Source organism: Salminus brasiliensis, chromosome 1 (assembly GCF_030463535.1).
Source record: "Salminus brasiliensis chromosome 1, fSalBra1.hap2, whole genome shotgun sequence".
NCBI classification, from domain to species: domain Eukaryota; kingdom Metazoa; phylum Chordata; class Actinopteri; order Characiformes; family Bryconidae; genus Salminus; species Salminus brasiliensis.
Window position 1 is genome coordinate 99,124,059 of NC_132878.1, and position 14,506 is coordinate 99,138,564.

The 14,506-nt window shown below is 47.6% G+C and overlaps 2 protein-coding genes across 2 annotated transcripts in view; both read left to right on the plus strand.

The window, feature by feature from the left end:
- Positions 1-3,177, plus strand: part of phldb3 (pleckstrin homology-like domain, family B, member 3) — a 39,825-nt gene extending 36,648 nt beyond the window's left edge. The window contains exons 16-17 of the mRNA XM_072692634.1: positions 1-528; positions 2,710-3,177. The exon at positions 1-528 is cut by the window's left edge and continues 292 nt beyond it. The gene's annotated coding sequence lies outside the window, so the exon portion shown is untranslated. The remainder of the gene's footprint in view (positions 529-2,709) is intronic.
- Positions 3,178-5,348: 2,171 nt separating this feature from the next.
- On the plus strand, positions 5,349-13,518 carry pabpc1a (poly(A) binding protein, cytoplasmic 1a). Its single transcript, XM_072692596.1, has 15 exons — positions 5,349-5,917; positions 6,706-6,899; positions 7,481-7,596; positions 8,386-8,525; positions 8,624-8,718; positions 8,821-8,958; positions 9,956-10,051; positions 10,161-10,433; positions 10,626-10,716; positions 11,416-11,529; positions 11,614-11,762; positions 11,849-11,933; positions 12,644-12,774; positions 13,003-13,097; positions 13,182-13,518. The coding sequence occupies exons 1-14, from the start codon at positions 5,725-5,727 to the stop codon at positions 13,090-13,092; spliced, it is 1,905 nt and encodes a 634-aa protein (XP_072548697.1). The 5' UTR covers positions 5,349-5,724; the 3' UTR covers positions 13,093-13,097; positions 13,182-13,518.
- The last annotated feature ends 988 nt before the right edge of the window (positions 13,519-14,506 follow it).

The window sequence follows — 14,506 nt, forward strand, 5'->3', positions numbered from 1 at the left end:
CTGACTGGCCAGCCTGATCCGGAGAGACGAAACTGGGTGTGTTTGAGAACCGGGTTCCTGTGTTCTCTCAGTGTGTGCTTGAGAACTGGGTTCCTGTGTTCTCTCAGTGTGGTTTTACAGCTGTGTGTTATGATGTGTGTGTTAATCTGTATCTGGAGAGTGTGTTTATCCAGGACTCTGAACTGTCTGTATATAACCAGCTGGCTCCATCCTGTGGTCAGTCTGAGAACTACAACACTACGTTACTGTGAGGGACGGGGAATGTCCAGAGTGTGACTGTTACCCACAGACTCACTGTGTATCTCAGAACCTCTGCAGTTACTCCTGTTATTATTATTATCATCATTATCATTCTACTTCTTCTTCTTATTATTATTATTAATATCATCATCATCATTATTATATTAATATTAATAATAATAATAACAATATTGTTATTAATAATAATTACTAAATACGTTTGTTTTCTCAGGTTTATAATAATCGAATCACAGCTGATCTCATTAAAGCCTCTCCTTCATTTAAAAGGTCAGTGTTTGTCCCTCAGTGGGAGTGTTTGTTTGGAGACGTGTGTGACGGGGTGAAGCTGAAATGACCTCACTTTAACTCGAAGGGTTTGGAAACGAGCTTGAGCTTTAAATCAAACACAGATTAGAGATTCATCTCCTCTGATAATGAAATAATAATGTCTTAAACTGTGAGGAGAAATAAATGAACATCACCCCAACGTTCAGAAAACTACTACTGCCTAAAGCCTGCGAGCTGGGTGTGTTGGGTGGGTGAGCTGGGTGTGTTGGGTGGGTGAGCTGGGTGTGTTGGGTGGGTGAGCTGGGTGGGTGAGCTGGGTGGGTGAGTGAACTGAGCGGGTGTGTTGGGCGGGTAAGCTGGGCAGGTGTGCTGGGTGCGTGTGCTGGGTGGTGAGTGAACTGGGCGGGAGTGTTGGGTGGGTGAGTGAGCTGAGCGGGAGTGTTGGGTGGGTTGAGTGAGCTGGGCGGGAGTGTTGGGTGGGTGAGTGAGCTGGGCGGGAGTGTTGGGTGGGTGAGTGAGCTGGGCGAGAGTGTTGGGTGGGTGTGTGAGCTGGGCGGGAGTGTTGGGTGGGTGAGTGAGCTGGGCGGGAGTGTTGGGTGGGTGAGTGAGCTGAGCGAGAGTGTTGGGTGGGTGTGTGAGCTGAGCGGGTGTGTTGGGCGGGTTGAGTGAGCTGGGCGGGAGTGTTGGGTGGGTGAGTGAGCTGAGCGGGTGTGTTGGGCGGGTGAGCTGGGCAGGTGTGCTGGGTGGGTGTGCTGGGTGGTGAGTGAGCTGGGCGGGAGTGTTGGGTGGGTGAGTGAGCTGGGCGGGAGTGTTGGGTGGGTGAGTGAGCTGAGCGAGAGTGTTGGGTGGGTGTGTTGGGTGGGTGAGTGAGCTGAGCGGGACCAGTTCATTAAACTGAATCAGACTAGTTCATTAAACTGAATCAGACCAGTTCATTAAACTGAATCAGACCAGTTTATTAAACTGAATCAGACTAGTTCATTAAACTGATTCAGACTAGTTCATTAAACTGAATCAGACCAGTTTATTAAACTGAATCAGACCAGTTCATTAAACTGATTCAGACTAGTTCATTAAACTGATTCAGACTAGTTCATTAAACTGAATCAGACCAGTTCATTAAACTGAATCAGACCAGTTCATTAAACTGATTCAGACTAGTTCATTAAACTGAATCAGACCAGTTCATTAAACTGAATCAGACCAGTTCATTAAACTGAATCAGACTAGTTCATTAAACTGAATCAGACCAGTTCATTAAACTGAATCAGACCAGTTCATTAAACTGAATCAGACTAGTTCATTAAACTGAATCAGACCAGTTCATTAAACTGAATCAGACTAGTTCATTAAACTGAATCAGACTAGTTCATTAAACTGAATCAGACCAGTTCATTAAACTGAATCAGACCAGTTCATTAAACTGAATCAGACTAGTTCATTAAACTGAATCAGACCAGTTCATTAAACTGAATCAGACTAGTTCATTAAACTGAATCAGACTAGTTCATTAAACTGAATCAGACCAGTTCATTAAACTGAATCAGACCAGTTCATTAAACTGAATCAGACTAGTTCATTAAACTGAATCAGACCAGTTCATTAAACTGAATCAGACTAGTTCATTAAACTGAATCAGACCAGTTCATTAAACTGAATCAGACCAGTTCATTAAACTGAATCAGACCAGTTCATTAAACTGAATCAGACTAGTTCATTAAACTGAATCAGACCAGTTCATTAAACTGAATCAGACTAGTTCATTAAACTGAATCAGACCAGTTCATTAAACTGAATCAGACTAGTTCATTAAACTGAATCAGTATGCACTGTCTATGTTGCACCATGGTCCTGGAGGAACGCTGTTTCGTTTCGCTGTGTTCTCTGTATGTAGCTGAAATGACAATAAAACCCACTTGACTTGACAGAGTTGGGGGGCTTTATAGGAAAAGGCTCCTCCCCCTGCTGAGGGTTTCTGAATTTTGGGAACGAGTAAGAGGCCAGCACCCTGAGATCTAAGTAGTCTTGATGGTTCATAATCAGTAATAAGATCCTGCAGGTACTCAGGAGCGAGGACATGTAGGGCTTGTTAATAGAAGAATTTTATAGGGCCACTCCTCTGTGTGTCTGAAGGAGGGACTGTACACTATCGTCCTTCATAACCGAGAGTTCTGTCAGCAGAGAGCCGTCTGGACTTCAGGAAGAAACCCCAGAGAGTACGAGAAAGGCGAGCTGACCTCCAGTGACCCCAGCGATGGGACTGTGATCTACACCTTTAAGGACACTTTCACCCAGAGGATGTACCCCCTGTTTGGACCACCCGTCCAAATGTGGGCCCAATGTGGAACCCGAAGACAAAACGTTTTGGTTCTCAGTCCGGCTACTCTTAAAGGCCCCAAATGGACATGCTGGGTACCAGCTGCAGTCCATCATGACCACTAACAGGAAGTAGTGAAGATGTCACTGGTGTCACTCATTCTGATCCAGCTCTTAGAAATCACTAAAAGCCCAACACTGACCCTCACATGTATGATAAGTGTCTGTAAACTTCTGACCACAACTGTAAATGAACTGACCGAGCTCACAGTGTTATAAAGGACTGGATCAGTGTGTTTGTAGTGAGGGAGGGAACAGCTGTAGTGCACCTGCTGTGTGTAGATGATCATTAATAAATACAGACTGATTTAACCTGTTTACGCTGTTTGTTTGTTTGTTTGTTTGTTTGTACCTCCATGTCGCATCATTTCCACACCATTTAAAGTTGTGTGTTCAGCTTGTACCCTTCCCCTCGAGGCATCCCTCTAAAGTGAAGCTTCATTAACTCCACTAAAACCTCCTGCCTCCTGCCTCACCCGGGGAGTTTTTTTATTATTATTATTATTATTATTATTATTATTTTATTCTTCTTTTTTTCAAGATTCGAGAGTTTGTTGTCATGTGCACAGCAGAAACAAGCAGTTCCACTGTACAATAAAACTTAAACTTTACAGTTCCTCCATTTACTGACAATCTTATAAATATCACTATAAGAAGACAGAAACAGAACAAGTATAATATTATACACACACACACACACACACACACTCACAGTACACACCAGCACTGCTCCCAGCGGACCACATACACACACACTTAAACTACACACACATGTTCAGGGAACAGAGATCCCTCAATGTAAAAATACTATGTGCAATACCCCCCCCCCCCCACCACACACACACACACACACACACACATGTGCAATTAAGAGTCATTTGCAATAACCTATAAATAATATTGTTATTGTTTTTTTATTCTTATTTATATTGTGTTTATAGTGTCAATTATTGATCTACATTTCTGTATCTGAGGGTCTTGCTGTCCCCTTTCTGCTGCCACTGAGAATTTCCCCACTGCAGGACTAATAAAGATTATCTTATCTTATCTAAGTACACTAAAGTAAAGTAAAAGAAAAACACTCAGTAAAGTAGAGGACAGTAGAGTAGAGGAGTACAGTAGAGTAGAGGAGTACAGTAGAGTAGAGGAGTAGAGGAGAGGAGTAGAGGAGTAAAGTACAGTAGAGGAGTACAGTAGAGTAGAGGAGTAGAGTAGAACAGTAGAGGAGTAGAGTACAGTAGAGGAGTACAGTACAGTAGAGGAGTACAGTACAGTAGAGGAGTAGAGTAGAGGAGTACAGTAGAGGAGTACAGTAGAGGAGTACAGTACAGTAGAGGAGTACAGTACAGTAGAGGAGTAGAGTAGAGGAGTAGAGGAGTACAGTACAGTACAGGAGTACAGTAGAGGAGTACAGTAGAGGAGTACAGTACAGTAGAGGAGTAGAGTAGAGGAGTACAGTAGAGGAGTACAGTACAGTAGAGGAGTACAGTACAGTAGAGGAGTAGAGTAGAGGAGTACAGTAGAGGAGTAGAGTAGAGGAGTACAGTAGAGGAGTAGAGTACAGTAGAGGAGTAGAGGAGAGGAGTAGAGGAGTACAGTACAGTACAGGAGTACAGTAGAGGAGTACAGTAGAGGAGTACAGTACAGTAGAGGAGTACAGTAGAGTAGAGGAGTACAGTACAGTAGAGGAGTACAGTAGAGGAGTACAGTAGAGTAGAGGAGTAGAGGAGTACAGTAGAGGAGTAAAGTACAGTAGAGGAGTACAGTAGAGTAGAGGAGTAGAGGAGAGGAGTAGAGGAGTAAAGTACAGTAGAGGAGTACAGTAGAGTAGAGGAGTAGAGTAGAGGAGTACAGTACAGTAGAGGAGTAGAGGAGAGGAGTAGAGGAGTACAGTAGAGTAGAGTAGAGTACAGTAGAGTAGAGGAGTACAGTAGAGGAGTAGAGGAGTACAGTAGAGGAGTAGAGGAGTACAGTAGAGTAGAGTAGAGTACAGTAGAGTAGAGGAGTACAGTAGAGGAGTACAGTAGAGGAGTACAGTAGAGTAGAGGAGTACAGTAGAGTAGAGTACAGTACAGTAGAGGAGTACAGTAGAGGAGTACAGTAGAGGAGTACAGTAGAGTAGAGGAGTACAGTAGAGGAGTACAGTACAGTACAGGAGTACAGTAGAGGAGTACAGTAGAATACAGATGTGCAGTAAAAGAGTAAACAGTAGAAGTAGTAAAATGCTAGCAGATATTTATGTAGTGTGTTTATATTAATGGGTGCACGGCAGAGTAATAATAATAATAATAATAATAATAATAATAATAATAGCAGCCTAAAACGCCTGCTCCATATAGATCTATGATTTTAGCGTGTTGGCGTGACTTTTATTTTGTAAATCTCTTCGCTTCCGCCCAAAGCGACTCTTATTGGTGTTCCTCCAGCTCGGCTTCCTCCTCCCCTTTTCCGTCTGTGCTGTGAGAGCGCGTGGGCCCCGGAGCGCGGCCTCGCACGGTCTTATATATAAAAAATTAAAAATACAAAAAAATTACAAAATACAAAACCAACCAAAAAATCGTCTTTTTAAGAACCGGGACCTCGGTGAAGCTCGACCTGCCGCCTTTCGCCGCCTCACTCCGGAGGGATTCGCCTGTTGGCCGGTAGCCCCGCGCGCGATTAGGAGCTCGCACTGTTCGCCTCAGTGACCGCCTCAGAGACCCGCCAGGCCGGCCGCCGCTTCGTCGACACCCCGCTGGTTTCACCCAGTCTCCTGGCGGATTGATCGCCGCCTTTTTAACTCCAGGCTTCTAATCCTCGCCGAGAGCTTCTCCAGAAAAGATGAACCCCAGCGCTCCCAGCTACCCGATGGCCTCGCTGTATGTGGGGGATCTGCACCAGGACGTGACGGAGGCCATGCTGTACGAGAAGTTCAGCCCCGCCGGCCCGATCCTGTCTATCCGCGTGTGCAGGGACATGATGACCCGCAGGTCGCTCGGATATGCCTACGTGAACTTCCAGCAGCCTGCGGACGGTGAGCGCTGAGGGGAAAGGTGGCGGAAACCGCTCCTGGAAGTCGGTAAAAATAGTGTTGGGCCTTCTGGTCGGAACTCTCCGGTCCACCTTAAATACTGCAGCAGTTACAGCAGGACCGCCTGAGGCGCCAGACCGCAGCTGCTGCAGCGCTTAAGGTGGACCGGAGAGTTCCGAAACCGCTGAAAGAATGTGTTAAAGAAAACACCTCTAAACGTTTATTCAGCCTTTAAACCTTCTGTATCCTCTAAAGAGCCGCGAGTCCAAGCTAAAAACACGTATAAACCTTTATTTAAGACTAGTTGCTCCTACCAGAGCAGGCCCTACACCCAGCCGCGCCGCCCGGAGTCGCTCCTCCACCTCTCCCCCATGAAGGCTTCATTGGACGGGTCTTACCCAGGGTCTGATACTGATCCAACTTTAACCCCCGAACTAAAGAAAGAAGCTTATCTGGGTTTTAGTGGGTTTTTAAACTTTGCCCTGTGTTTAATATTCTGTAATACAGTAATGGATGTAGGTGTGATTAGATTTAAAAATAATAATAATAAATAAATAAATTGGGAAAATGCTAATTTCTTCTTATTAAATTAAGCCTGTTTAGTAAATGTGCAGTACTAAGGGGGCTGCCAGCAGGGGGCGACACAAGTCCTTGTACAGGGTTTTAGAGGTGTGTGAAACCCCTCGTAGTCCTTACGATCTTATTGTCATTTAATCAGATTCTGCAGTGTTCAGGTAATGGTATGTGAGATCAGTGAAGCTGTTCCTAATGAGCTGTTCCTCTCTTCTCAGCTGAGCGTGCTCTGGACACCATGAACTTTGACGTGATCAAGGGCAGGCCTGTGAGGATCATGTGGTCCCAGAGAGACCCCTCTCTGAGGAAGAGCGGCGTCGGCAACATCTTCATCAAGAACCTGGACAAGTCCATCGACAACAAGGCCCTGTACGACACGTTCTCAGCCTTCGGGAACATCCTGTCCTGCAAGGTAAGGAGGAGCAGGACTGGGTTTGGACTGGAGTGTGGGGTTGCGTGTGTTACAGCATGGCGTCAGACTGCAGTCTCCAATAACCTAAAGCCCATTTCACCCAGACACGGCCGGCCCGCTCGCTGCGCCAGAACGCCTCCGTAACGCTCGCCGTTCTCTCCGGACGAGGCTTCACTGAAACGAGCTGCTGTACAGTGGACCTGGGCTCATTACAGCGGGCTGATCTGGTTAGCTGTGAAGCAGCTGGATGGTTCGGTGTGTTGGTCTCGAGCAGCTGTGGGCAGTTCCCGTTCTGGAGGGCTGGGTTCCTGCACAGCTCTGTGCTTTTCCCCCTCACACCTGATTCGACTCACCTGTTCATTGCCAGGTGTAGTCAGTCTGTTGGGGCAGGGGAATCGGTAGACTGCGCTGGACTCTGCCCCAGAAGGCCTCAGCGGGTCTAGGTTGCACGTTTAGTAGACCTACAGTGCTCTGAGGGTCAAAAGTGGGCCGTCTGTTTACAGCGTCTGGTGGAAATGGGCTCCTGTGTGTGTGTGTGTGTGTGTTTGCTGCCTGTACTCACGCCGCTTCCTCTCCTGAAGGTGGTGTGTGATGAGAACGGCTCTAAGGGCTACGGCTTTGTGCACTTTGAGACCCACGAGGCTGCAGAGCGAGCCATAGAGAAAATGAACGGCATGCTGCTGAATGACCGCAAAGTGTAAGTGTGAAAGGAGGGCTGACCCGAGCTCGTCTTCCTGCTGCTCTAACTGCACCGCACTCGACTAAGTCCACTTACTGTTGTGTGTAACTCCTTTCCTTTAAGTAGATCTGGAGGTGAAAACAGTCCCTGCTTAGCGATCAACAAAAACAATGCATTTACATTTCACCCCCACTGCAGGAGATTACCCCCCCCCCACACACACACACACTCACACATTCACACTTAAGTTGTAAAGAATTCTTTTGAATGAGGCACAATACAGGGTAACCACTCAGAACAGGGCTAATTTGCATATCAGTATTGCATAACAGGCAGAGTAACAGATTGCTTGTTTATTTGAAAGTAGGCGGCATGATGTGGGGGGGGGTGATACTAATGTTTCTGTGTTCTGGAGTTGATGATCTTTAACATGCAGGAGTCTTCAGCAGCAGTCGAGGGTCCAGCATGTCCTAATAGTCATAATGTGCTCTGTGGATCCAAGGGGAATGAGTGGGCCCAGTCTGTTCTCTCTCTTTCAGGACCCGTCGGGGTTATTTTACTACTGTCTCGGGTTCAGAGAGCGCATCATTAATGTCAGGACGTTTTGAATAGATATGTTTTATTTATTTATTCATTTAACGCTGACCCCTCCTCCCGTTAGAGAGCGTAATTAGTCCTGTTTAATTGGCTGGAGGAGTAAAGGTCCCTGTAGCAGCTGAAATGGTCTGTCATGTCTTCAGATATCGTAATGTCGTCCAGCCCCACTTTACACAGCTTGTGTAACAACCTTCCTCCTGATCTTAAAAGGTTTGTCGGGCGCTTCAAGTCTCGCAAGGAGCGCGAGGCTGAGATGGGGGCCAGAGCGAAAGAGTTCACCAACGTTTACATCAAGAACTTTGGGGAGGACATGGATGATGAGAAGCTGAAGGAGATCTTCAGCAAGTTCGGTGAGTCAGAGGCGGCTCATGCGGTGCTGAGCGGGAGAGCGGGGCGTTTTCTGCGTCAGCCGTCTGATCCCTGATCTCTCCTCCTTCTTGTCCTCCAGGCCCAGCCTTGAGCATTCGTGTGATGACTGACGACGGCGGCAAATCCAAGGGCTTCGGCTTTGTGAGCTTCGAGAGGCACGAGGACGCTCAGAGGGTGGGTGTGTTCGCCAGTGCGGCGCCATCGAAGTTGTGTTTAGGCAGCTTGGCGTCCCTGTTGTTCTAGTGGGTTCTCTGACGATGGTCCTGTTCTCTTCAGGCTGTGGACGAGATGAACGGGAAGGAGATGAATGGGAAGCAGGTCTATGTGGGTCGAGCTCAGAAGAAGGGAGAGAGGCAGACTGAGCTGAAGCGCAAATTCGAGCAGATGAAGCAGGACCGCATGACCCGCTACCAGGTGAGCGTTACCGTGCGACACATGGGGAGGGTTTAGCCAGATAACTTGAGCCTGAAGTCAGGCTGGTCCAATAGGAAGAGCTGAGGGGCGATCCTAATGGACTGTCCTCGACTTGGGGCTCAAGTCCTGCGAGGTTCAGGGTAAAGCCATGTTACCCTCTTCCAGTAGAAAAGACGCTGAAGGAGTTTAGGGGCCGCTAACAGCAGTGTGTCCCCGCTGTCGCGTTCAGGACAGTAGGTCAGCACACACCTGTGCTCACTCCCCAAGACCCCCCGGGCTGTTTCTCCACCCAATTTACAGTAAACTGCTCTTTAAAACCAGCCACACTGAGAGACACTGCAGCCGCAGCCTCGCCAAACATGGACAGAGCTTTACTGCCTCTGTACAACGAGCCTCTCTGTTTCTAATGTTTGTGTTAAAGAAATTATTAATCGGTCAGTTTTTACCCAGAAGCCATTTCAGTTCTTGCGTATTCAGTATTAATATTAAATTGAAGGATTGCTGTTTCTGCACTCTGTACTTCAAATAGTGCTGTATTGAGGCAGAGCGAGGCGAAGTGTTTTATCGTTATGAAATGAAAGCTTTATATTCTGTATTTCTGAAACTGAAATGAGCGGTAAACCCGTGTAAACCGTCCCTGCAGACGTGAGACGCCAAAATCTGAAATCCCACAGTATGTTTTTGATGACTCCGCCCAGCCCCGCAATGAGGTGAAGCAATCTGGGGTTAGAGAATGACTTCATAAATAGTCCGGAGTTTAAACTGTACCCTCGGCTCTTCCCCGGCTGTAACGCAGAGGAGGCCGTTGTTGGCCTGGTCGAGCTCCTTCAGATAACGAGGCTCAGTCTGCTCAGTAGAATTGAGCGACAGGTCCTGTCTGTTGGCCGGAGCTCGCTTTGGGCTGCGGTTGTCCGGCTTTGTGAAGGCCTCCCTGCATACATCACTCAAACCTGTATCCTCTCCATGACTCAACCCTCCTACCCGGCTGTGTCCACAGGGCGTGAACCTGTACGTGAAGAACCTGGATGATGGTCTGGATGATGAGCGTCTGAGGAAGGAGTTTTCTCCTTTTGGAACCATCACCAGCGCGAAGGTAACGGGAGCTTAAAGCAACATTGCTTGTTAGCAACATTAGCCTAGCTGACGTGTTGATGTTAAAGGGAGGTTTGGTTTTAGTTGTTTAATGAAGCTCTTCTGTGCAGGTGATGATGGAGGGCGGTCGCTCCAAAGGCTTCGGGTTTGTGTGCTTCTCCTCGCCGGAGGAGGCCACCAAGGCCGTGACGGAGATGAACGGCCGCATCGTGGCCACCAAGCCGCTGTATGTGGCTTTAGCTCAGCGCAAAGAGGAGCGCCAGGCCCACCTCACCAACCAGTACATGCAGAGGATGGCCAGCGTGCGCGCTGTGCCCAACCCAGTCCTCAACCCCTACCAGCCCGCGCCGCCATCTGGATACTTCATGGCTGCTATTCCTCAGGTCAGACGCTGACCCGTGCAGATCAGAGTTTGTTGAGGAATCAGATCGTCACCCCCTTGCTTAGTGTGATGCTTTCAAGCATGTGGAGGAGTTCAGTAATCCTTGACGGACTGGACTAGGGTTTCTGAGTCTGTATGACCCAGTGTGTGTTGGTGCTGTGCTGAAGTGTGTTTGTCTCTTTGTGTGTTTCAGGCTCAGAACCGGGCGGCTTATTATCCCAGCAGCCAACTGGCTCAGCTCCGCCCCAGCCCTCGCTGGGCCACGCAGAGTGTCCGCCCACAGCGTGAGTCTCTGTCTGTGTGTCTGTCTCTCCAAATTCGCTGTGATCTGAAGGTTAGAGATGTGGCCTGTTAGAGGCACCTAACCCTAATCTGTGTGGGGTAATGCAGCTCGATGTGGACGGTTCTGAATCAAAATATTATTTATTTTTATTATTTAATAAGGCAGATGTGCAGCACACCTGGGCAGTCTGGGGCGTGCACATAAGGCGCAAGCTGGATGAGGGGAAAATCAGACCGGCAGGTGTGCTGCACATCTGCATTTAAATCTAGCGGATTGAAGCCCTTTGGCTTCTGTATGGGTGCAAATCATTGGCCATCGATGTTGACTGTGTGACGAGGCAGAGTAAAATCTCTCAGTGAGAGGAATCCTTTAGAAAATGACCCATCAAACATCACAACATCACATCCCAGCCCTCTGACTCATGAGGTTCTTGGAGGTGTGTGTGTGTGTGTGTGTGTGTGTGTGTGTGTGTGTGTGTGTGTGTGTGTGTGCACGCGCGCACGTGTGCGCGTTCAGTGCATGGATGGATTACATGTGGAGGACAAATTCCTGGGAATAAGAAAATAACGCATTTCCTCATTCAGTGTCTGTGTGTGTTGCGTGATATTTACAACAGACACCAAGGCTGTGTTCCAAACAGCACATGCCCACTAAAGTGTTCTGGTCAGTGAGGGAATAAAGGATTATTTTTGAATCCCAGATTTCCAGAACATGCCGAATGCTATCCGGCCCACTGCCCCCCGCCCACAGACCTTCAGCACAATCAGACCCACCGCATCTCAGGTTCCCCGCATGATGACCTCTCAGCGCATGGGTAAGCCTCACGCACACCTGCAGATACATTTCACACCTCCCTGCGTTCTTACACACACACTCTGATCCTGACCGTGCTTTGTAGCATCTCAGCCAATGGGCCCGCGGCCGACCAGCGCCGGAACAGCCACCGGAACCGCTCCGGTGAGAGCTGTGCCACAGTACAAGTACACCCCAGGAGTGCGGAACCCTCAGCAGCACCTGGGAGCTCAGCCTCAGGTGCCCATGCAGCAGGTACGTGCTCGTACGCTGGCAAGCTCACATCCGTACATTTAGTCTGAAAATATAAGTCTGATTTATAATAAATCCTCCGTCCTCAGCCTGCCGTGCACGTTCAGGGTCAGGAGCCTCTAACTGCCTCCATGCTGGCCGCCGCTCCACCTCAGGAGCAGAAGCAGATGCTCGGTGAGTCACAGTCACAAACACTTAATCATAATCTGGGATTAGGGGCTGTCCTGCATCTCCAGCTGGGACTCTCTAAGCTGACCTGAGACATGAGCTGTAATATTGGAGGGTGTGTCTGTGTGTGTGTGTGTGTCTGTGTGTGTCTGTGTGTGTGAGAGATACACACAGTACTGTGCAAGCATTCAGTCTGAGCAAAATTGTAAAACTCTATCAGAATAAACACTAATGATATCAATCCTACAGAAAGTGGTGGAGGTTCTCCATCACTGTGTTCATTATTAGAACATCTCCAAAGTTCTTCTCTCTCATGGAGTCTAGTATTATTTAGAGTTCTCCTCAGATCAACCTGGTTTGGTGGTAAATCAGGGCTTAATGATGGTAAATCAGGTGAGCTGCACTACTTTGCCTTCAGTGTAAAATCCAGAGAGCGGCTCTTATCCACTATATTGGTCATGTTAAGATGCGGGACTGTTGGGCTGTGAGGAACGTGAAGAATGTCTTGGGGATAGATTTTGGTTTGAATCTGTGGTCTGTGACTGTGTCCCAGTGCCCTGAGTGAAGAGGTTGTTGAGTACGGTTACAGTGGATTATGGAGAAGAGTCCAGGGGTGAAGGACTGGTAGAAGAGTTCATTCCTATGTGTTGGAACATGTTGATTTGGAGTTTGTGAAACGTTTTCATTTCCAATAAAAATATTCTCTCCCTCTCCAGGCGAGCGTCTCTTCCCCCTAATTCAAAACATGCATCCCAACCTGGCCGGGAAGATCACTGGCATGCTGCTGGAGATCGACAATTCGGAGTTGCTCCACATGCTGGAGTCTCCGGAGTCTCTTCGCTCCAAGGTAGAGCACAGAACTGGTGTAGTCTGCGGAATCAGACATGCAGGACTTGGCTGTGATGCACAGTGAATGTCTTGGGATTAAACACACTGCAGTACCTCTAGTGTTTGTGTCTGTGAATCGGCCAGACTGCAGTAACGTGTGTGTGTGTGTGTGTGTGTGTGTGTGTGTGTGTGTGTGTGTGTGTGTGTGTGTGTGTGTGTGTGTGTGTGTGTGTGTGTGTGTGTGTAGGTGGATGAAGCCGTGGCTGTGCTCCAGGCTCATCAGGCGAAGGAAGCCGCTCAGAAGTCTGTGAACAGCGCCACCGTTCCTGCAGTTTAATGAAGGTAAGAAGGGTGGGGCGCGACTCTGCTGCTGTGAAACAATCTGCAGTTTGAACCTGCTAACGGAAATCTGTCCTTCTGTTTCAGGACGTCCTGCAGCTTTAAGACGGAAAAAGGAAAATCTATTAAACATTGAAAAATACAAAACTCATAAAACACTGAAAAACAGAAAATGTCTTAAAAATGGAAATTCAAATAAACTTTTTGCCGGGTCTGTCGGCACTAAGCCACAGCCTTGATTTAAAGTACACAAAAAATGGAAAAAAAATAGAAAAAGGAAAAATTGATTTTGAAATGAAGTTGGTAATTCCTTTTGTTTTAATTACTTTTACTGTTTGGATGCTCAGAATATCTCCTGTGCTGCAGGTGATGGCTGAGCATTGGGAAGTGTATTGGATTCAATTAATAAAAATTTAAACTTTGATTGGACTGGTTTTCTTTCTGTAAGTGATCTGATTCCTCATTTGCTCACTTTAAGATTAAATAAATCAATCAGCGCTGTTTTATTCGGCTCCCCCGAATAAATTATTAGTGTTTGTGAGGTCAGTATGTTGGATGATGATCACCACCCCACCTCATCATCCCCAACTCATCCAAAAGTACTGGATGGAGCTCCACCACCATCATTACAGAGAACACAGCTCCTCCACTGCTCCACAGCTCCTCAATGCTGGGGGGCTTTATACCCCTCTAGTCCACGCCTGGCATTAGGCAGCATGGAGCCAATAGGGTCATGATGTTGATCTGCTCCAGAGAGTCCTATTCTATTGGCAGTACTTCCTCTCTACAGGGACTAGACAAGCTGTGTGTGCATTTGCACATCTGTGTCAGTAATGGGTTCAGCTTAAAGTAGCTGAATGCATTCATTGGAAAGGGTGTCCCCAAACATTGATTGTAGTTTGACAGTGTACATGACGTAGTTTAGTCTCAGGTCATGGTCTCTGAATTTACAGCCTGTGGAGACGATGACTCCAGGCTTCTGCTGGTAGCTGCGGTCAGGTTGTCTAAGCTGGTGGCTGAAAAGCTGCTGCTTTACTGGGGGAACAGCTGGTAGATACGTTAGCTGGGTCCTCGGAGGCGTCTTCGGCCAGAGGAGTCTTGAAGTCACACTGAACACTAGGTAAGATGATCTTCACGCCAAGGTCCTTTTTAGAGCTGGACCTAAAAAAAAAAAGTCCGGCATGCTGCTTGTACTGGTTGTGTTTAGGTGTGTGGTTAGCACAGTGCTGACTGATTAATGACTGCAGTGGAAGCCTTGGTGGAGTCATGGATGATCAGTTATTGTTCTTAGGTCACGTTGCAGTTCTGACATCCGGAGAACTCCACCCTTCCTCTCTAGAGAGTCGCCCAGGTGCTCGTTCAGTCTCTCCTCACTTCAGGACTTGACCACTGCAGCTCTCTTCTGGCTGGTC

Coding starts and splice junctions, on each gene's coding strand:
- pabpc1a (XM_072692596.1), top strand. CDS start 5,725: ATGAACCCCAGCGCTCCCAGCTACCCGATGGCCTCGCTGTATGTGGGG. Junction 7,597..8,385: donor CTGCTGAATGACCGCAAAGT/GTAAGTGTGAAA, acceptor TGATCTTAAAAG/GTTTGTCGGGCGCTTCAAGT. Junction 11,530..11,613: donor GATGACCTCTCAGCGCATGG/GTAAGCCTCACG, acceptor CGTGCTTTGTAG/CATCTCAGCCAATGGGCCCG.